Source organism: Grampus griseus, assembly GCF_964374135.1.
Source record: "Grampus griseus genome assembly, chromosome: 14".
Taxonomy (NCBI): domain Eukaryota; kingdom Metazoa; phylum Chordata; class Mammalia; order Artiodactyla; family Delphinidae; genus Grampus; species Grampus griseus.
The window spans coordinates 47,881,372-47,904,039 of NC_139008.1; the positions used below are offsets into that span (position 1 = coordinate 47,881,372).

General features: G+C 38.7%; 1 protein-coding gene across 1 annotated transcript in view; it reads left to right on the forward strand.

Annotated features, from left to right (window-relative positions):
• The window catches only part of SEL1L2 (SEL1L2 adaptor subunit of SYVN1 ubiquitin ligase), a gene marked incomplete at its 5' end in the record, with an annotated part of 119,147 nt that overhangs the window by 38,581 nt on the left and 57,898 nt on the right, over positions 1–22,668 (forward strand). The window contains 2 exons of the mRNA XM_082670289.1: positions 14,617–14,719; positions 19,063–19,225. Of these exons, the coding sequence (XP_082526415.1) occupies positions 14,617–14,719; positions 19,063–19,225 (266 nt within the window). The remainder of the gene's footprint in view (positions 1–14,616; positions 14,720–19,062; positions 19,226–22,668) is intronic.

The window sequence follows — 22,668 nt, forward strand, 5'->3', positions numbered from 1 at the left end:
TCAAAGGTCAGAACCTTGAGAATGGGTTATCATGTATATTTCAGGCTATAAGCAACATTCTTTTACAAAAGGAGCAGAGCCAGCATGGCTGAGCACAGGCAACAGAACACAAGGGTTAGAATTAAAGGAATAGATCTGATATGGAGTCAGGTTTGTTCTTCTCTGTTGCAGGTTGCATAACAGCTTCTCTTTCTGCCTAATCCAACTTCTTCACCAGGTGTGCTTCCCAAGGGCACTTCTTCTTTCTTTCTTTTTATTTATTTATTTATTTATTTATTTATGGCTGCATTGGGTCTTCGTTGCTGCGCGTGGGCTTTCTCTAGTTGCAGTGAGTGGGGGCTACTCTTCATTGCTGTGCGGGGGTTTCTCGTTGTGGTGGTTGTCTTTGTTGCACAGCACAGGCTCTAGGCACACGGACTTCACTAGTTTTGTCATGCAGGCTCAGTAGTTGTGGCTTGCATGCTCTAGAGCAGAGGCTCAGTAGTTGTGGCACATGAGCTTAGCTGCTCCACAGCATGTGGGATCTTCCCGGACCAGGGCTCAAACCTATGTGCCCTGCATTGGCAGGCAGATTCTTAACCACTGCACCACCAGGGAAGTCCCAAGGACACTTCTTAATAAATACTCCAAACTCTTAAAGTCTGCTTATCAGGGAACCGAATCTGTGTACCATTTAATATCTTTCCTATTACTTAAAGTTTTTCTTTAAATCAACACAAGTTTTTTTGTGAATGAATTTATTTTCTAAAAAAAATCACTAAAGATCTCCTATTCTGGCAAAATAGTGGTTTAATCCAATATGAAAATCCTACTGCTTACAAATACCTAAAAATGACACCTAATATATGCCAAAACACTTTTTTTAAATGAAGGCCTGGGCTTACAAGAAACTGAAATCCCCAGGTGCTAGAAATAATGAAAAATAACCATGTGAGTTAATGTTTTGGCAAGCTGTGATCAGAGCTGGTAATGGATGAGCCTTGGATTTTAAATCCCAGGCTGGGAAAATAAAAAAGACATAAAGATCTTTGACAAGGGAATTGAGATGAAGAGTTATGAATAAAACTAAGAGTCTCATAGAGCTGTGCATACAGTGAAAGGCGAGATTAGGAAAAAACAACAAACCACCCACCATTATATGTAAATATCAAGGAAGCTTTTCCTCCACTTCGACTCTCGCAGGGAAAAACATGTTCCTGGAAAATAACCTACACAATATCCCTGCACCTTATACAGATTTGAATTTGAATTTATGCCACCCGATTTTTGTGTGTGTGTGTGCGTGTGGGAACACTTTCAAGCCAATATGTTCACATACACAAATTTCTTTCCACCAATAAGATGATAAATCTGGAACCTGAAAGAAGCAATACAAAATAACTTCGTGGAAACAATTCCACAATTCCTACATTAAAAGCCTTGTTGGGGGGGTGGAGTCAAGATGGCAGCGTGGGAAGACGTGCAGTTAGTGTCTCCCCATAACTAGGGTGCCTGATGGCCGCTGGTAGGATGCCCAAGGAGACGGGAGGAACACCCAAGTGAACCCCCAAGTGAACCCCCAAGTGAACCAGCTTGGTTCACAAGCCAGGGGTCATGCAGAAGCTCCTGCGGTGGGTGCTCTCAGTCCAAACCACTGGACTAACAGAGAACCTCAGACTCCAGGGGAATATTTATCGGAGTGAAGTCTCACAGAGGTCCTCATCTCAGCACCAAAACGCAGCTCTACCCAACAGCCTAGAAACTCCAGCGTTGGAGGCCTCAGGCCAAAAAACCAGCAAGATAGGAACAAAATCCCACTCATAAAAAAAAAGGAAAAAAAAAATGAGACGGCAAAAAACTTTGTCACAGATGAAGGAGCAATGTAAAAACCTACGTGACCAAATAAATGAAGAGGAAATAGGCAATCTATCTGAAAAAGAATTCAGAGTAATGATAGTAAAGATGATCCAGAATCTCAGAAATAGAATGGAGGCACGGATTGAGAAAATACAAGAAATGTTTAACAAAGATCTAGAAGAACTAAAGAAAAGACAAACAGAGATGAACAACACAATAATTGAAATGAAAAAATACACTAGAAGGAGTCAGTAACAGAATAACTGAGGCAGAAGAATGAATTAAGTGAGCTGGAAGACAAAATGGTGGAAATAACTGCCAAGGAGCAGAATAAAGAAAAAAGAATAAATAGAATTGAAGACAATCTCAGAGACCTCTGGGACAGCCCTAAACACACTAACATTCGAATTATAGGGGTCCCAGAAGAGGAAGAGAAAAAGAAAGGGTCTGAGAAAATATTTGAAGAGATTATAGTGGAAAACTTCCCTAACATGGGAAAGGAAATAGTCACCCAAGTTCAGGAAGTGCAGAGAACCCCATACAGGATAAACCCTAGGAGAAACACACCAAGACACATTTTCATCAAACTAACAAAAATTAAATTCAAAGAAAAAATATTAAAAGCAGCAAGGGAAAACCAAAAAATAACATACAAAGGAATCCCCCTAAGGTTATCAGCTGATTTTTCAGCAGAAATTCTGCAGGCCAGAAGGGAGTGGAAGGATACACTTAAAGTAATGAAAGAGAAAAGCCTACAACCAAGATTACCCAGAGGATCTCATTCAGATTCAATGGAGAAATCAAAAGCTTTTCAGACAAGCAAAACCTAAGAGAATTCAGCACCACCAAACCAGCTTTACATCAAATCCTAAAGGAACTTCTCTAGGCTGGAAACATGAGAGAAGAAACACACCCACAAAAACAAACCCAAAACAATTAAGAAAATGGTAATAGGAACATACATATTGATAATAACCTTGAATGTAAATGGATTAAATGCCCCAACCAAAAGACACAGACTGGCTGAATGGATACAAAAACAAGACCCTTATATGCTGTCTACAAGAGGCCCACTTCAGACCTATGGACACATACACACTGAAAGTGAAGGAATGGAAAAAGATATTCCATGCAAACGGAAATCAAAAGAAAGCTGGAGTAGCAATACTCGTATCAGATAAAATAGATTTTAAAATAAAGACTGTTACAAGAGATAAGGAGGGACACTATATTGTGATCAAAGGATCAATCCAAGAAGAAGCTATAACAATTATAAATGTTTATGCACCCAACATAGGAGCACCTCAATACATAAGGCAAATGCTAACAACCATGAAAGGAGAAATCAACAGTAGCACAATAATAGTAGGGGACTTTAACACCCCACTTACACCAATGGAGAGATCATCCAAACAGAAAATAAATAAGGAAACACAAGCTTTAAATGATACAATAGACCAGATACATTTAATTGATATTTATAGAATATTCCACCCAGAAGTGGCAGAATACACTTTCTTCTCAAGTGCACACGGAACAGTCTCCAGGATTGATCACATCTTGGGTCACAAATCAAGCCTCAGAAAACTTAAGAAAATTGAAATCGTATCAAGCATCTTTTCTGACCACAACGCTATGAAATTGAAAATCAATTACAGGAAAAAACTGTAAAAAACCACAAATACATGGAGGGTAAACAGGGCTGTACTAAATAACCAAGAGATCACTGAAGAAATCAAAGAAGAAATTTTAAAAATGCATAGAAACAAATGACAATGAAAACACGATGACGCAAAACCTATGGGATGCAGCAAAAGCAGTTCTAAGAGGGAAGTTTATAGCAATTAAGTCTCACCTCAAGAAACAAGAAAAATCTCAAATAAACAATCTAACCCTACAATTAAAACAACTAGAGAAAGAAGAACAAAGAAAACCCAAAGTCAGTAGAAGGAAAGAAATCATAAAGACCAGAGCAGAAGTAAATGAAATAAAAATGAAAACAATAGCAAAGATCAATAAAACTAAAACTGGTTCTTTGAGAATATAAACAAAACTGATAAACCCTTAGCCAGACTCATCAAGAAAAAAGGGGAGAGGATGCAAATCAATAAAATTAGAAATGAAAAAGGATAAATCACAACAGACACTGCAGAAATACAAAGGATTATAAGAGACTACTACAAGCAACTCTGTGCCAATAAAATGGACAACCTGGAAGAAATGGAGAAATTCTTAGAAAGGTATAACCTTCCAAGACTTAACCAGGAAGAAATAGAAAATACGAACAGAGCAATCACAAGTAATGAAATTGAAACTGTGATTAAAAATCTTCCAACAGGGCTTCCCTGGTGGCACAGTGGTTGAGAGTCCGCCTGCCGATGCAGTGGACACGGGTTTGTGCCCTGGTCCGGGAGGATCCCACATGCCATGGAGTGGCTGGGCCCATGAGCCATGGCCACTGAGCCTGCATGTCTGGAGCCTGTGCTCCTCAATGGGAGAGGCCACAACAGTGAGAGGCCTGCATACTGCAAAAAAAAAACAAAAAAAATCTTCCAACAAACAAAAGTCCAGGACCAGATGGCTTCACAGGTGAATTCTATCAAACATATAGAGAAGAGCTAGCACCTATCCTTCTCAAACTCTTCCAAAAAATTGCAGAGGGAGAAACACTCCCAAATTCATTCTACGAAGCCACCATCACCCGGATACCAAAACCAGAAAAAGATATCACAAAAGTAGAAAATTATAGACCAATATCACTGATGAACTTAGATGCAAAAATCCTGAACAAAATAATAACAAACAGAATCCAACAGCACATTAAAAGGATCATACACCATGATCAAGTGGGATTTATCCCAGGGATGCAAGGTTTCTTCAATATACGCAAGTCAATCAATGTGATACACCATATTAACAAATTAAGGAATAAAAACCATATGATCATCTGAATAGATGCAGAAAAAGCTTTTGACAAAATTCAACACCCATTTATGATAAAAACTCTCCAGAAAGTGGGCATAGAGGGAACTTACCTCAACTTAATAAAGGCCATATATGACAAACCCACCACAAGCATCATACTCAATGGTGAAAAACTGAAAGCATTTCCACTAAGATCAGGAACAAGACAAGAATGTCCAGTCTCGCCACTCTTACTCAGCATAGTTTTGGAAGTCCTGTTCAGAGCAATCGGAGAAGAAAAGGAAATAAAGGGAATACAAATTGGAAAAGAAGAAGTAAAACTGTCAGTGTTTGCAGATGGCATGATACTATGCATAGAAAATCCTAAAGATGCCACCAGAAAACCACTAGAACTAATCAATGAATTTGGTAAGGTTTCAGTATACAAAGTTAATGCACAAAAAGCTCTGGCATTCCTATACAGCAACAACAAAAAATCAAAGAGAGAAATTAAGGAAACACTCCCATTTACCATTGCAACAAAAATAATAAAATACCTAGGAATAAACCTGCCTAAGGAGGGGAAAGACTTGTACTCAGAAAACTACAAAACACTGATGAACGAAATCAAAGATGACATAAACAGATGGAGAAATATGCCATGTTCTTGGATTGGAAGAATCAGTATTGTGAAAATGACTATACTACCCAAAGCAATCTACAGATTGAATGCAATCCCTATCAAACTACCAATGGTATTCTTCACAGAATTAGGACAAAAGATTTTACAATTCGTATAGAAACACAAAAGACCCTGAATAGCCAAAGCAATCTTGAGAAAGAAAAACAGTTGGAGGAATCAGGCTCCCTGACTTCAAACTATACCTCAAAGCCACAGTAATCAAGACAGTATGGTACTGGCACAAAAACAGAAATGTAAATGAATGGTATAGGATAGAATGCCCAGAGATAAACCCACACACATATGAGCATCCAATTTATGACAAAGGAGGCAAGAACATTCAATGGAGAAAAGATAGCCTCTTCAATAAGTGGTGCTGGGAAAGTATAAACAGATTATACACAGACCATTGATTATCATTTGGATGAAGATTAACATAAGATCCCATCCCCACCTCATATACAAAAATTCCAGTTTTATTAAAGACCTAAATGTGATTATCAAAACTTTAATAATTTTAGAAGAAATTATGATATTGGCATAAGAAAGGGGTCTTAGAAAAGATAAAAATAAAACCATAATGGCAAAATTCATAAATTTGATGACCTGAAAAAATTTTAATTTGAATATATATTTTTTATTATAACATAAAAAGAAGCCTAACACGCTGGAAAAAGCAACAAATATAGTCAACAAAGAATTAGTATTTGGTTATATAAAGAACACCTACAAATCAACATGAAAACCAAATAGAAAAGGAACAAAGGATACAAATAGGCAATTCTTTTTTTTTTAGATTTATTTTTTATTGAGGTAACATTGGTTTATAACATTATATAAGGGAACTGGGGACTTCCCTGGTGGTCCAGTGGTTAAGACTTCACCTTCCAATGCAGGGGATGTAGGTTCAATCCCTGGTCAGGAAGCTAAGATCCCACATGCCTCACAGCCCAAAAACCAAAACATAAAACAGAAGCAGTATTGTAACAAATTCAGTAAAGACTTTAAAAAAATGGTCCATATCCAAAAAAAACTTTAAAACATTATATAAGTTTCATATATATAGCATTATACTTCTGCTTCTGAATATACTACAGTGTGCTCACCCTCAAAAATTTAGTTTCTAACCATCACCTTACAGTTGGCCCTCTTTATGCATTTTGCCCTTCCCTCCCCCACTTCCCTTCTGTTAACCACTACTCTGTTCTCTATATCTATGTGTTTGTTTTGGTTTGTTCATTTATTTTTTATTTGTTTTTTTCTTTTTCATATTCCACATATTAGTGAAATCATATGGTATTTGTCTTTCTTCATCTGACTTATTTCACTTAGCATAATACCCTCAAGGTTCATCCATGTTTCATCTTTTTTGATGATAGCTGAGTAGTATTCCATTGTGTGTGTGTGTGTGTGTATATGTGTGTGTACCGCATATATATGTATATATATGTGTGTGTGTATATATATATATATATATATATATATAAAACATCTTCTTTATCCATTCATCTATTGATGGGCACCTAAGTTGTCTCCATACCTTGGCTATTGTAAGTAATGAAGTGATGAATACAGGGGTGCACATATCTTTTCAAGTTAGTGTTTTCAAATTCTTTGGATAAATACCCAGAAGTGGAATTGCTAGATCACATGGTAGTTCCATTCTTAATTTTTTGAGGACATAGTGGCTGCACCAATTTACATTTCCAACAGTGTATAAGGTTTCCCTTTTCTTCACATCCTCACCAACATTTATTTCTTGCCTTTTTGATGATAGCCATTCTAACAGTTGTGAGGTAATAAATATCCCATTTTCCTAAAAGGTGAAAACAACCAAAGGCCGATAATTATACTTAACTTCATTAGTAATTGCAGAAACAAATTCAATAGCAAAGATTAATTATTTGACACAGATTAGCAAAACTAAAAGGTCAGATAGCCCCATGAGTGATCCAGAATGTGAAGAAACAAGAACCCTTATACATCACTAGTGAGAGCATAAGTTTTGTCCAACCTCTTTAAACAGCAATGTGGTAATATTTAGTAAAGTTTAAGATGCATATATCCCATACTTGGCACATGTACTTTTAGATAAATTCTCACACATCTGTAGAAGGAAATGTGCATGAGGATTTTCATTGTAGAACTGGTTTTGGTAACACAGAAGTGGAAAAACCTAATGTGCATGGAATGAGTAGGATAAATAATGAAGCAATGAATACATAAAGTGGATTATACATACAAAGAATTTTAACCAGACTGTTGGTGCTGTTAAAATGAATGAATGAAACTTGCTTGACTCAAGATGAATAAATCTCAAAAAGTGAAAAACCGGGCTTCCCTGGTGGCGAAGTGGTTGAGAGTCTGCCTGCCAATGCAGGGGACACGGGTTCGTGCCCCGGTCCGGGAAGATCCCACATGCCGCGGAGCGGCTAGGCCCGTGAGCCATGGCCGCTGAACCTGCGCGTCCGGAGCCTGTGCTCCACAACGGGAGAGGCCACAACCGTGAGAGGCCCGCGTACCGCAAAAAAAAAAAAGTGAAAAACCTAGTTGCAAAAGTATATACAGTATGATGCTATTTATACGAAGTATAGAAATAATATTGGGTACATATATGTAGTAAAATAGCTACATAGCAACTTCAGGACAATAACCCCTCTGAAGAGGGAACAAGGAGAAAGGATGCTGGGAGGAGGCTTGGGTGTTTCTGTACATTCTGTTTCCTTAGAGTTGATACTTAAAACAAATAAGGCAAAATGTCACCATCTGTTAAACTGTGTGTGTGAGGGGGTAGGGTTATAGTGTGTTTCACTTTCTGGATTTTTTTTTATATGTTTGAAATATTTCATGGTTAATTTTTTAAGGAAAAAAAATGGAAATTAGCATCACTTGACACAAATAGAATTTACAGGTGAATATACATTAAATATATTAACTATCAAAGTATTAAAGTTTGTGTGTGTACCACTTAAAATTATCTTATGTACCCTTTGGGAAACAGTGATCTAAGGTGTTAAAATTAGCAAGTGCAGCTAAGTGTCAACCCAGCCACTTTCAGCAAGCACTCTTGCCCACCCCAGAGGACATGGGTACAGCATGTCACCATCTTTCCCTTGCCCCTGCTCCCACTCATTACTGAAAGTCTTCCTATTATCCAAGACCTCCCACAAGCACTGTCTTCTTACATAATCTTGTCCAAACCAACCAGACTAGGCATTGTCAGGTATGCCTAATGATGCTCTGAATCATCAAGACCAGGTTACACCATGCTCATTATCTTCTGTTGGGGAAGGTGGAGGAATATACTGTATCCTTTTTAGACAGATTTCCATCAGAAAACAGTCAAAATAAAAAGGGATATGACTCATGTAATGGGGAAAATGATTTATATGAAACATATTTTTCAATAATGTCAGATAAATGAAGTATTACTATAAATAAACAACTTTAAAATATTTATGACAAATTACAATAAATTTATTTTTAAAATATATTTAAAATTTTTTTATTTTTTCAAATTGTTCATCATTTGATGGTAACTTTGCATTTAACACATGAGTCTGCATTTTGTGTAGCTCTAAGAAGTAGTATGAGCACAGACTCTGGAGTCAGACTGCCTAGATTTGAATCCTTGTCTACTGGGTACCAGCTATATGACCTTAGGTAGGTTACTTAACCTCTCTGTGCCTACATCACCTCATCTGTAAAATGAGAATGATATGGCGCCTTCCTTTTACAGTCAGTGAGAAAATTGCCTTGGGACCCAAGTGCTTTATAAATATTAGCTCCTATTTATAACTATAACTATAGATATATATTATTTTTGATTCTTCACTTGTTTTATAACCCATATTTCTTTCTGCTAAATTAAGAGTTTTAGATTGTGATTTGTATCTGTCAGAATCCCTCTTATTTCAAGCTTTGCTTAATACATACTTAAAGAGAAAAAAATTTTTTTTCTACTGATAATTTGTCTACCATTTGTAAGAAATACCACTGGAGGTATTGATACCTGAGGACAATAATCTGGGGACAGAATGAATAAACTTGACTGTTGTAAATATCTGTGCTCTATTCAAGTGTATTTGAGTTGATCGCATCTTTATCTGACTAAACTCTGCTGAGTCATTCTTTCTTGGATGGAATGTTATTTTTAGAAATGGATCGTTATTCTCCCTCCTTATCTTAGATTGTATCTTTCTAGCAGACATTAAGGGCAAATGTGAAGAGCTCTTCTGATGCATTATTCAGAACATCAGAAACTGAAGTTGGTTTGTATTAAAGACAATTAAAATTATAGATACAGTGTCTGTGGAGGCAAGATTTTCTGCAGGGCAAAGATTTTCCCATTTTATCTTTTTGTATCATTTTAATGGTGAAAGCACCTGATTTTTAGTCAGACTAAAAGATATTCATCTCCTTTAACTCTCAGTGACAAAACATTCTTTTAACTCTCAGTGATCCTTTATGTGGCTCACAACGTAACTATAATTTGAGATTCAAAATAATGAATTTATTATTCTTTTCCCTTTTATTTTTCTAGATAATTTAGATGGTATTTATATACTTAAATTTAAGTGCTAAAGTTCTAGATTTTCTGGTGAAACATACAAGAAAGTGAGGAATGCAGGCTAGGGCAAGGGAAGGAGCTGAGCAAAGATAAGAGTTTCAGAAGTTTAGGGCTTTGAAGAACGAATTGCCCTGGAGGATTGCCCCCTTCGCATAGGCAAGGGGGCTGGGCTTTTTTACTCCCACATCAATCAGCCAATGGCTATAGGCCACCAGCACCTTGGAGGGTTAAATATATATGTTGAAAGACCTTGCCTTACTTGCTGAACCTCCTTGACTCCAATCAACTTGTCTCTATTCAAACTCCAAAACAATTGTCTCTGATCAGAGCCATCCTCCTGCCACTTCTATTCTCTCTCTCTTTCGCCTACCAAACCTGCCTTCACCTTCACAATGACCTCAGTTCCCTCCTCCCTCTCCTTCTTCACCCCTCTGTCCGCGCTCCTCAGTATCACTTACTTCCGTAGCCAGCTTTGACTGCATGACCAGCCGTGACACTCAAGCTCTCATTCTTCAAGATACACTGCCCCCCAGTTCATTTGCATAAACTGTTTCCTCCAAATGGAACACCAGTTTCATCTTCTTGGCCTGACAAATTCCTACCTACGTTTTAAGAACTATCTAAAGTGCCATTTAATCTGTGAAGATTTCTTTATTTCACGAAGCCAGAGTAAGGGGCATGAAGTGGGTGGGCATTTGCTGTTTGTGGGCTTCCCATCACCCATTTTACCCTTCTCACCATCCCAATTTCCTCTGAGGAATTAGATCTTCCCCAATGGATACATTTTTATAGGAAGGTAATGAGAAGCCTTGTTTTCCCTGCTGACCCATCAGATTCATCATGGAGTCTTCCTCAACAGAGAGAGGAAGGTCCTAAAAGGATTGGATTCTAGTCCATCCCAGTAGCAATGTCTGCCTCTGCTTCCAGAGATACTTTGATTCCTGATCAACCCTATTGAGTCTATGAACCTCCTAATAAGTTTCTTTGGCTTAAGTCAATCATATTGGGTTTCTGTTGCTTACAAACAAAGAAGCCTCCTTTACTCCCACAGTGCCTTCTTATGTAGTGCCTACCATGTGGCCTTGTAATTTTTGGTAAACATGTTTGTCTCCACCAGGCTAAGACACAATATCTAGCATTGTGTCTAACACATGGTGAGTATCATCAGTTCATACCTATTAAATGAACGAGTAAACGTATGAATGACAGAGAACAAGTTGTCTCCAGCTTTCCTTCTTCTCATTAATATCTGAAACAAGCAAGTGGGCCATTTTTGTTCTAAAGATTTGCTTATAGTCATTATGAACAAGAGGATTCTGCACGAATTCCACAATGGCAAGTGACAGGAATTAAGAAATAGACTTGATTAGAGAATTTTACAACTGAAGTATGAGCAGGAGAAGGCATAGATTCCCATTTCTCCCACCATCTCACAGAAAGGTAATCTGGGTCCAAGTATTTCTGGACATATGCAAGGTCTACCTACTACACTGTACTTTGAGTACAATCATGAGAAAATGACTTTGTCAGACGTGAGCTACCTGGGCATCCAGCTGCCTGGGAAAGTCAGATGTCCAGCACCTGGAAACCTTGCGGGGCCATGGGAAATTTCAGTGCCTCTTGCTTTTCGAAGGTAGCCACTGATCTGATCAGAAACTGAGTTTGGGGCATCCTTTCTCACAGGGAGAAGGGACAGCTTGTTTTCCTTGTGATTTGGAGTTGGCATCAGTATTAGTTTGCTATGGCTGCCATAACAAAATACCATAGGCAAGGTGGCTTACACAGCAGAAATTTATTTTCTCACACTTCTGGAGGCTGGAAGTCCATGATCAAGGTGTTTGCAGGGTTGGTTTCATTCTAAGGCTTCTTTCCTTGGCTTACAAAGGGTCACCTTCTCAATGTGTCCTTACATGATCTTTTTCTGTGCCCACATGCTCCTGGTGTTTCTTCTGCTTATAAGGACACCTGTCATATTGGATTAGGGCCCCAACCTAATGGCCTCATTTAATCACTTCTTTAAAGACCTCATCTCCAAATACGGTTACATTCTGAGGTACTGGGGGTTGGGACTTCAATATATGAATTTTGAAGGACACAATTCAGCCCATAACAGTCCCCAAGTTAGATAGGGAGTAATGATAATAAGACTGCAAAAGTAATAAAGTATCTAGAACTCTCTACAAATTATATCTCTGACAAACACTGAAATACAAACTCATCTAGTTGGATCACTTTCCACAATTTACTGCTGCCTTAAATACTTCTCTAGCACACCTATTCACCCTTTTATTCCTGATGCTCATCCCCACCACTTCTCAGTCACCTTAGAGCCCCTACCAGTACAAAACAGTTGGCCATTCAAAGGACTTCAGAGTCATGAAGGTCTTTTACATCAACTTCAGAATGGTCTCCTCAAATCCACAAATCATTTCCTGACTGTAATTTTCCCCAAATTTTGAAATCATTAAACCATAAAAAGAAAATCAAAGTGTTGTCAAGATAACTTTTTCTGATAATTGAGCCCTCTTGTGTTAAAGAAAACTTGTATTTTAATACATTTGGAAAACCAAAAAGAAAATTACACGTAAACGTAAAAGGCATGGCTAGAAATCTGTAGTGGTAAATCATTTCTCATATGTATATGGATGCAGAGTCAACCTTTCAAAATTTATTCTCACTCTTTGAAAGCATGTTAATAGGAGCAATTGCTATTCCAAACACAGATGAGTAGATTTTTCCCATTATTTTTCCTCTTTAATCATAAGTATAGGTAATATACAACCCAAAGCAGAAGTTAGACACAAAACTTGTCTGGTGTTACTAAATTGATTGGATAACTTGAAGCATTCAAAATAGTTGTAAACTGGCTTTTAAGTTTGTTGTGTTTGGGTTTGTTATTTAATTTACAAAAGAAAGTGCACAACTCTGATATCTTGTCAGGAAGAAGAAAAACAAGAACCACTTTAAAAGTTCTTTGTTGTCTTGTTAATGAGGCATCAAATCCCAGAATGCCTCTCCTTTAAAATGACTTCAGCAATCTTCAGAAAGAAAAACGGAGCTGGAGGAATCAGGCTCCCAAACTTCAGACTATACTACAAAGCTACAGTGCCAGACAGTATGGTACTGGCACAAAAATAGAAATATAGATCAATGGAACAGGATAGAAAGCCCAGAGATAAACCCACGCACATATGGTCACCTTATTTTTGATAAAAGAGGCAAGAATATACAATGGAGACAAGGCAGCCTCTTCAATAAGTGGTGCTGGGAAAACTGGAGAGCTACTTGTAAAAGAATGAAATTAGAACACTCCTTAACACCATACACAAAAATAAACTCCAAATGGATTAAAGACCTAAATGTAAGGCCAGACACTATAAAAATAGTAGAGGAAAACATAGGAAGAACGCTCTATGACATACATCACAGCAAGATCCTTTTTGACCCACCTCCTAGAGAAATGGAAATAAAAACAAAAATAAACAAATGGGACCTAATGAAACTGAAAGGCTTTTGCACAGCAAAGGAAACCATAAACAAGAAGAAAAGACAACCCTCAGAATGGGAGAAAATATTTGCAAACGAAGCAACTGACAAAGGACTAACCTCCAAAATTTACAAGCAGCTCATGCAACTCAATATCAAAAAAAAAACAACCCCAATCCAAAAATGGGCAGAAGAGCTAAATAGACATTTCTCCAAAGACGATATACAGATTGCTGACAAACACATGAAAGAATGCTCAACATCACTAATCATTAGAGAAATGCAAATCAAAACTGCAATGAGGTATCACCTCACACCAGTCAGAATGGCCATCATCAAAAAATCTACAAACAATTAATGCTGGAGAGGGTGTGGAGAAAAGGGAATCCTCTTGCACTATTGGTGGAAATGTAAATTGATAGAGCCATTATGGAGAACAGTATGGAGGTTCCTTAAAAACCTAAAAATAGAACTCCCATATGACCCAGCAATCCCACTACTGGACATACACCCTGAGAAAACCATAATTCAAAAAGAGTCATGTACCACAATGTTCATTGCAGCTCTATTTACAATAGCCAGGACATGGAAGCAACCTAAGTGTCCATTAACAGATGAATGGATAAAGAAAATGTGGCACATATATACAATGCGATATTGCACAGCCATAAAAAGAAATGAAATTGAGTTATTTATAGTGAGTTGGATGGACCTAGAGTCTGTCGTACAGAGTGAAGTAAGTCAGAAAGAGAAAATCAAATATTGTATGCTAACACATATATATGGAATCCAAAAATTAAAAAAGGTTCTGAAGAACCTAGGGGCAGGACGGGAATAAAGACACAGACGTAGAGAATGGACTTGAGGACACAGGGAGGGGGAAGGGTAAGCTGGGACGAAAGTGAGAGAGTGGCATGGACTTATATATACTACCAAACATAAAATAGATAGCTAGTGGGAAGCAGCCACATAGCACAGGGAGATTAGCTTGGTGCTTTGTGACCACCTAGAGGGGTGGGAGGGAGACACAAGAGGGAGGAGATATGGAGACATATGTATAGCTGATTCACTTTGTTATAAATTTTTAAAATATAAAACACAAAAATAATGCTATTTGTCCTTGTTCGTCCATATACAGTAAAAAAGCAAACAAAGAAAATTTTCGCAGATGAAGGAGACCGGCTTTTTAAGATGGGCATCAAGATCCTCCAGCAGTCTAAAAGCCGAAAACAAAAAGCAGAGTAAGTCCATCCAGCTACTTAAGCCAAGTTCAATTTCCAGGTTGAGAAAAAGGAACAATCCAAAATCTAATTTGTCATTAAAAGCTTACTGGTATAACAAGTAAGCTTATTTGTCTGTAAGCTTTTGTTTTTAAAAGGATCAAATGGTGTTTAAAGAATCCTACAAATTATCCAGCCTACAAATGGAAGGACTATGTGTGAAATTGCGGTCCCTACACATTAAATGAAAGGCAGAATGAAGGCACTGATCTGAGCATTCAGGCAAAAATATTCTGTTTTGGCTTTAATTGATTCAAATGAAATAAAACATGTATTATTTGAATTAGACAAGTTATTGTTTTAGAATGCTTTATTCTGCCTAACAGCATTTGTACATCACTTTATGGTTTTCAGAGCACTTTCGTGCATGTGACGTCATTTTATCCCCAGAACAGACTTATGAGTTAAGAAGGGTTTCATTTTTCCCCCTTTAAAAAGTTGAGAACAGAGATTCAAGGATGTTAGAGTGAAGTGATCACAAATGCACAGCTGGGAGGTGACCAAGCCGTGGCCACATGGTCTCACACCATGTCCATTGTTTCTCTTTTCACTTATCTATTTTGTCTAAATGGGAGGCAGAAATATCTTCTCCCCCCAGGAGAGGGGCACAACTTGAGGTCCTATCAACTCTCTAGTTAAAACCTTGGGATCACACTCTGGCTCTGTCATTACTGGTGTGATCCTGAGCAAGTTACTTAACTGCTTCGTGCCCTGGATAATGCAATCAAGCTCTTAGAACAGTGTCCTTAGTAATGAGGAGATAAGTGTTTGCTATTTTTATCTCTAGTCCTCTAAATGGTAAGTGGAAGGTGTGGAAGAGAAGAAGGCAAGTGTGTCTTGAACCATAATAGAAAGAATGGACTCTGAGCCCTCGACAAGGAGACTTCTTTTGTTTTCACACAAATTAGGCATACTAGCCCTACGGGAAGCATCCCAGAGCTGTGGTAACCAACCCGAGGCAGGCAGGCGCAGAGTCCATGAATTCTTTCTGAAAACTCAAAGACTTTGAGAAGAGTGTAAGAGTGTAGAGGATGAGGGTGGGGGTGGGGCACTCAACTGTGAACCTGGTTATAAAAACATCACAACGTCCATTTTTCAAGGTCCTTCTTTGTGTTAATGTTGTAGGCATTTATGTGTGGGATATTACTCATTGCTCACGATGATACTGTAAGACATAAATTATTATCCCCAAATTATGGAGGAGGAAATGGAAGGTCAAAAAGATTCTGATTTTTCCAAAGTGACAAGAAGAAGGAAGTAAGGGATTTGGTCCTCTCTCTAGGGAAAGTTAAATTAGAAGCTCTTTATAAGAGCAAAGGAAACCATTCTTAGCAAAACTCAAGGCTCATGCTGAGCATTCCTGGGGGCTCTCATGATGAGGATGGAGTTAAATCAGACCCCAAGCTACAATCCAGCCTGATGGGGAAGTCAGCTCACTCAGGTGCCAATGAGTATATGAGTAAGGATAGGATTTCTCAAGCTGGCCAGGCTAGATGAGAGAACAATGGGAAGGGCTGTTCCCTGAGATTTCAGACTAGCTCTGCCTATAGCCTGTGAACCCAAGATGAAGGGCTCCATCAAGTCCAAGGAAAGCCTAGATTCAGCCTGATGGGACAAAACCACTCTTAGAAGGTTCTGCTTAACCTTCATGCGTGCCTTCCTTTCTGGCTTCAAGGATGGGGAGAAAACCCAGCCCTTCAGTGCAGGACCATCCAGTAGTGCAGGAACCTTCATGCCTACCTGGTGTCATTCAATCTCAGGTTATTCTTTCCCAGTCTATCCTGCTCCAGTCCTTGCCCAAGAATCCGAGAAGAACAGCTTATTTCTGTAGCAGCATAGATACATGAGAGGGTACATGAATCTGAGTCTCCTGACCCTTCAGCATGTGTAGCAGTGGAAACCTGAAACCAAATATGTTCATAACAAAAGACCCTAGGAGTTTATGGGCAAGATGGGTGAAATTCCTTCAGTTTTCAGGATAGTCTGCTCTCCACTGAAGCCAGTTACATCTAATACAGCCATCTTTAAGATTCTGGTCACACCAAAGAGGAATCATACCCCTCCTATTCATCTTCTACCCTACCCCCTCCTTGCTTCACCGCTTCTCAGATGAGGGTAGCAGGAGTTAGAGGGGCTAGTAGAATTTTTGGCTCATCCACACCCACATCTTGGTCTAATTCATTTATTCAGTCTCTTCATATATAGGAAAGGAAAATTGTTGAACAAGTCAGTGCTGTTGGAAGTACAGATGTTAAGCAAGCATATGTCAGGGAAACACAAACTTGTCTGAAGGAGTCAAGAAACCTCTATGACATCCCAGGTTAACTGTCATTAAGAATTACTCCCCATCAGTGAAGAAGCTGTGAAGATAAGCTGCTGCCCCACACCAAGTTTCTGATGTGTCCTAGAGATACATTTAGCCTCCTCCTTCCCCAGCACCCAACCGAGCATCCAATGCCAGATCCTTTACAGACAATCCGGATACCTAACTGAACTTTCTTTTGGAGATCTGCCCCTGCAGCCCAGTTTCTCCTACTTTTTCACTCTTGGGGATTGCAGTCCAGATCTTAATCCCACAAACTTTACCAACACCTTTCTCGTGCCCTTGGTCCTGCTTCTGGTATTCCATATATCACCTTGGACTTTCCTGACAGGGGACCCCTCCCTCAGAATCAAAGACACCTAGAGGGGTTGGTTTTGCAAACTTTTGCTGCCCCCTGAGACCAGTGACTGGTTATATTGCTGGCCTCTGTAGCCCATCTCAGGTTTCTCTGCCCTGGACCATGTCGGTGCCCTTCTAGTCCCAGCAGACTATGTGGTTGCAGCAGCAAGCCATGCAACAGAAGAGCTCCCAGGAGTCTGTATCCTGTTGCCATGCCCATCCCCTGATGCCAGACATTTGAATTCATTGACCTTTGAGACCTTCTATTTTATTATTTGCCTTCTGGTCCCCAGAACCTCCGCTTGCTTTGACCATGGCTAATTTCTTGCTTGACCTCCTGGCTTCTTTTTGTCCCACTGGGGTCTACTCTCTGTTTGCCATCCAGGACCCTAATGCGTACCTGGATGTCACTCATCCTGGCCTTTTTGGCTCCAGCTTTTGACCAAGAGCAGCTTATTCTAGCAACAGCATGGGTAGGGGTATATAAAGCTGAGTCTCCTGATCCTTCTGAATTGGCAGCTGTGGTAGATTTGTGTGTTTGTTCCGGTATTTGAGTCAAGGTCACAGGCTTGACTGATCTTACTGCTACCAAAAAGGAAGTTAGAAGAGTAAAAATAAATCCCCAAAGCACTCTCTATCTCCAACACAAGTTTTGACCTTGCAAGTCTCTCCATCATTACTTGCTACACAGATCAGGTCCAGGTGAGTTCTGACTAGGACTCATAAAATGCGCTGTGAGGCAATCCTCTGGCATCTGTATTGGTAATCACTAAACTTTACGTGATTTACCCACTAATTATAGGAGAAAAAGTACCATGCTATAAAACTTTAGAATCTATGCAATAGTCCTAGTAATAATAATAGCTAAATTTATTGAGTGCTTACTCTGTATCAGGCAGTATGCCAGGAATTTCACATGGATTATCTCATTGAATCTTCCCAGCAACCCTATGAAGTAAGTGCTTTTATTATCCCCATTCCATAGATGAGAGAGGCACAGAGAAGTCAAGTAACTTGCCCAAAGCTCTCAAACTAAATTAGTGGTAGAGCCAGGATTTGAACCCAGGCATTCAGACTCTAGAGCCCTAAAAACCATTAAGGTTTTGTTCGGTTATTGTTTTCCCACACAGTCTGTCTTTGCTGTGCTGAATAATATGTTCTGTTTTAGAAATTTATCTTGGAATATAAAGGAACAGTTCTCATGATAGTAACTTCCAAGATGACATTCCAGTTTTGATTATTTTTAATTGATTTTGATTATATTGTTATGTATTTCAGAGTTCATTTTATAAATCAAATACTCATAATTAATGGGAGTTGCCGTGGTAGAGTTCACTATTTTAAGACAAGTGCCCCAATTTTTCACTTTTCTTGGTCTATAAGCTTGAAGCATGATATAGCCTCAATATTTCTACTTTTCAGCAGCTTCATTATTTGTCAGATATATTTGAAATTGTAATCTTAGTCTGACCTAGGGCTGAAAAAAATCTACTGGTCTAGAAATGTAATGAACTTTAGCCAAACTGTATTGTTAGTAGCAACATCAACCAGGTCCTACTTGTTAGAGAGAAGCAGTATGAAGGAGGGAGCAACAATTTTCATTTTTGATAATCACATTTCTAACTTCGTATTCTTCAAACAGAGCCTACAAGCTCTTTGCTAAAGCGTCTGACATGGGAAGCTTGAAAGCTATGGAGAAAATGGCTGATGCTTTGCTATTTGGAAATTTTGGCATGCAAAACATAACAGCAGCTATCCAATTATACGAGTCCTTGGCTAAAGAAGGATCATATAAAGCCCAAAACGTGAGTTTTGAAAGAAAATTAAACTTTAAATAGCTATGTCCTGAAATAATTATAGGCAAATAACATGTGAGAGGAGTTGAGCCTCTACTGCATGAGCCCAGGCCTAGGAAAGTTACTGTAATGCGCTGAGTGTAATGTTCCGTCAGGGCAAGAACGAGCAGGAGCCCGGGGCAAATTCTTCTAGCTCTTGAGTGACTTTCAGGAATGGAGCAGAGCTGCTCTCTAATCCACCTTCCCACCATCCATGTCCATGTATGTGTTTCGAAACAATGTGAGAACTCTGAACCCCTAATATAGTTAAATTTTATATAAAATATATTCACCTATGCAAAGAAATATGGAACTAAATCTCCTACCTTAGGATGCCTGGTTTTTACACTTCAAGTATTTTATAAGCTATATATATTTCCTTTTCTATTTTAATATGTGTATTTCACTTTATTCCAAGAATAACATAAGCATTTCATAGAAAATCTGGAAAACAGGAAAAAAAAAAAAAAGCCCTTCACAAGCCAACCATCCTGACTCAACTACTGTTAGGACTGCTTTGTATTTCTGTTTGGCGTCTTCCTCTGTGCATCTTTCTTTTAAAAATATCATCATAATCACATGTATTATGATTATGATGTATCATTTTGTTTCTGGCTGCTTTCACTTAATGCTATAGCAAAAGTATGTTTTCATGTTGCTGGTCACGCTTTTTTTTTTTTAGATGTTGGGGGTAGGAGTTTTAGTAATTTATTTATTTATTTTTACTGTGTTGGGTCTTTGTTTCAGTGCAAGGGCTTTCTCTAGTTGTGGCAAGCGGGGGCCACTCTTCATTGCAGCGCGTGGGCCTCTCACTATCGTGGCCTCTCTTGTTGCGGAGCACAAGCTCCAGACACGCAGGCTCAGTAGTTGTGGCTCACGGGCCTAGTTGCTCCGCAGCATGTGGGATCTTCCCAGACCAGGGCTCGAACCCGTGTCCCCTGCATTAGCAGGCAGATTCTCAACCACTGCGCCACCAAGGAAGCCCTTTGCTGGTCTTCTTAATGAAAACATTTCTTTCTGATCACAAAAGAAATTTATGCTGATTACAAGAAAAACCGGCGAATTCAGAAATTATGAGGAAGACACTAAAAGTTGTCTAAAATCTTTTCCCATAGATCATTTTTGTTTCCATCCAGTAAAGTGTAGAAGCTAAGCTTTGGAGTCAGACAGATCTAAGTTCAAATGCACTCTACCACTTACTTATTGGATAACTACTTAACAAAACCCTTTCCCCTTCTTCTGCATGAGAATTTGACCTTTGGTTCACTCTCTACTTCTGTTTCCCTGGTAATATGATAGGAGTGAAATGTTAACTATGTTTCTAGATAGTATTGCTTATTGTTGAAATGACCTCTACTTGGTAAACTACCTTTGGACTGGGAGAAACTGTCATGAACTATAAATACCTGATGGTGGTGATGATTCTTACCGGGATCCTGGACACTATGCCTATGGAGTTGTTACAGGGGGAATATGAGGCTTTTATGTCAGGTTGCCTGTTGCACCACCCAATGTGCAACAGGGGATCTCATCCCCTTGTGTCTGAGTCAGCTGAGGGACCAAAGATGAGGGCTGCTGGAGGACTATGTGACCTGCTGCAAGGACTCCCACGGAAAGGAGGCCTGATGCTGCCCTGCTGGCAAACTGTGATTCCTGTGCTACATCTACCTGAAGAAACTGGTGGCATGTGTAGCCTGTGGGAGTCTTGTGAGTCTGCATATTTATTTGAACCAGAAGTTGGACAAGAGGAACTCTAATGGGTGGGATAACCTCTCTAACTTTCACCTGTAGAGTTAGGATAATGATAAAACACCAGGTTCTATGTCTATCTGGTTCACTGCTATATCTCTAAAAATTTAGTGCAGTGTCTGGGACAAAGAATATTAGTTGAATGCTGAATTAATTCATGATGAATGAATTAATGGGGTTGTGAGGATTAAAATAATGTGTGAAGGCACTTAATTCCATACCTGGAACTTTATAATCATTCATCATAAAAGATATAAATGCAATTATTACTCTTACTATTATTCTTCCAGAATTTTTCCTATAAGTATGTAGAAAATTTTTTACAAAAATGAGACATACTTTAATTGCTGTTTCTTAATCTGCTCTTTACTCACTTAATAATACATCAGAGATATCTTTCCCTGTGAATATATTCCATATTTGGTTAATCAAAAATATAAAGTTCCAAAACAGACCAAATGTTACCGTCATGACCACCACAACAAATAATGTCACCTAATTCCTTTCTAAACTAGTGAATATGTGCTTTTTCTGTTAGTGGGTATATTAATTAATTAATTAAGTCAACAGTTGTTTCTTGGACACTTACTATGTACCACAGATAATCCTGTTGATGGGGAGAAAAAGATCAATAGGCCAAAGTCCTTATGGGCCAATCTGAAATATAAACAAATATATAAATATATTTATATAAATATGTTTATATAAATATAAACAAAAATATAAACAAATAATTTCAGCATAATTTACGTGGACTAGAATTAAGGTGTGTATAAAGTGCACAGAAAAGGGTCTGACTGGTTTTGCCTGAGGCAGGTAGGGAAGGCTACAAGGAAGAAGCGACATTTGCTCCCAGTCTAGAATATTGGATACAGGCAACATGAAGGATTTGTCTATATTTGAATAAAGTATTTGATGCAAGGGTCAAAGTACTATTTTCAGAAAAAAAAATTCCAAATTAACATAATTGATACATAAAACATATGGATTTTAAAGCTGAAGTCAGAGTTTCACTCCACATACTCTAGTTAGAATTGTTCTATCGCATGGCCCCAGACCTCCTGTCTATTTATGTGTGTTTGGTCTCAAGAGGACAAGAAGACAAAATGTGGGTGAGGACAGACTTATCACCTGAAAGGCTGACATTGACCTGATATGCAAAATTCAGCCACACTGTTTATTGAAATGCTACAACAGTGGTTGGAAAAAGTCTCTGCCCCAAGCTCCTCTTATGCTCTTCCTGACAACCTGAACACCCGTATTCTTCACTTGGACTTCCCCCTCCTCCCTTCAGCTCCCCGTGATCTTCCAGCCAAAGTGTTATCTGGATGGGCAGGGAGCTTACAGGACCCTGTTCCAGTGCTACAGCTGGATTCTATTCTGAAATTAACTATCATCCCTGTCATCACTATAGGAAAATCTGTTTCTGATAGAAAGTCCTCTTGCAGTTGAATTATCTCCTGATACAAAGAACAATTAAAGATATTCCATGGTACAAACAGTGCTTTGTTTGATGGCTGGTTGCTGCGACAAGGCTGGCCACGTGCCATATTGATCACAGCTCTTTAACAGGACTGGCCAGGTGACCACCTTTCTTCTCAGGCTGTTTGTGCCAGCCTGATACAGGAATCCAGCTGCACTGGTAGGAAATATTGCTGGGAACT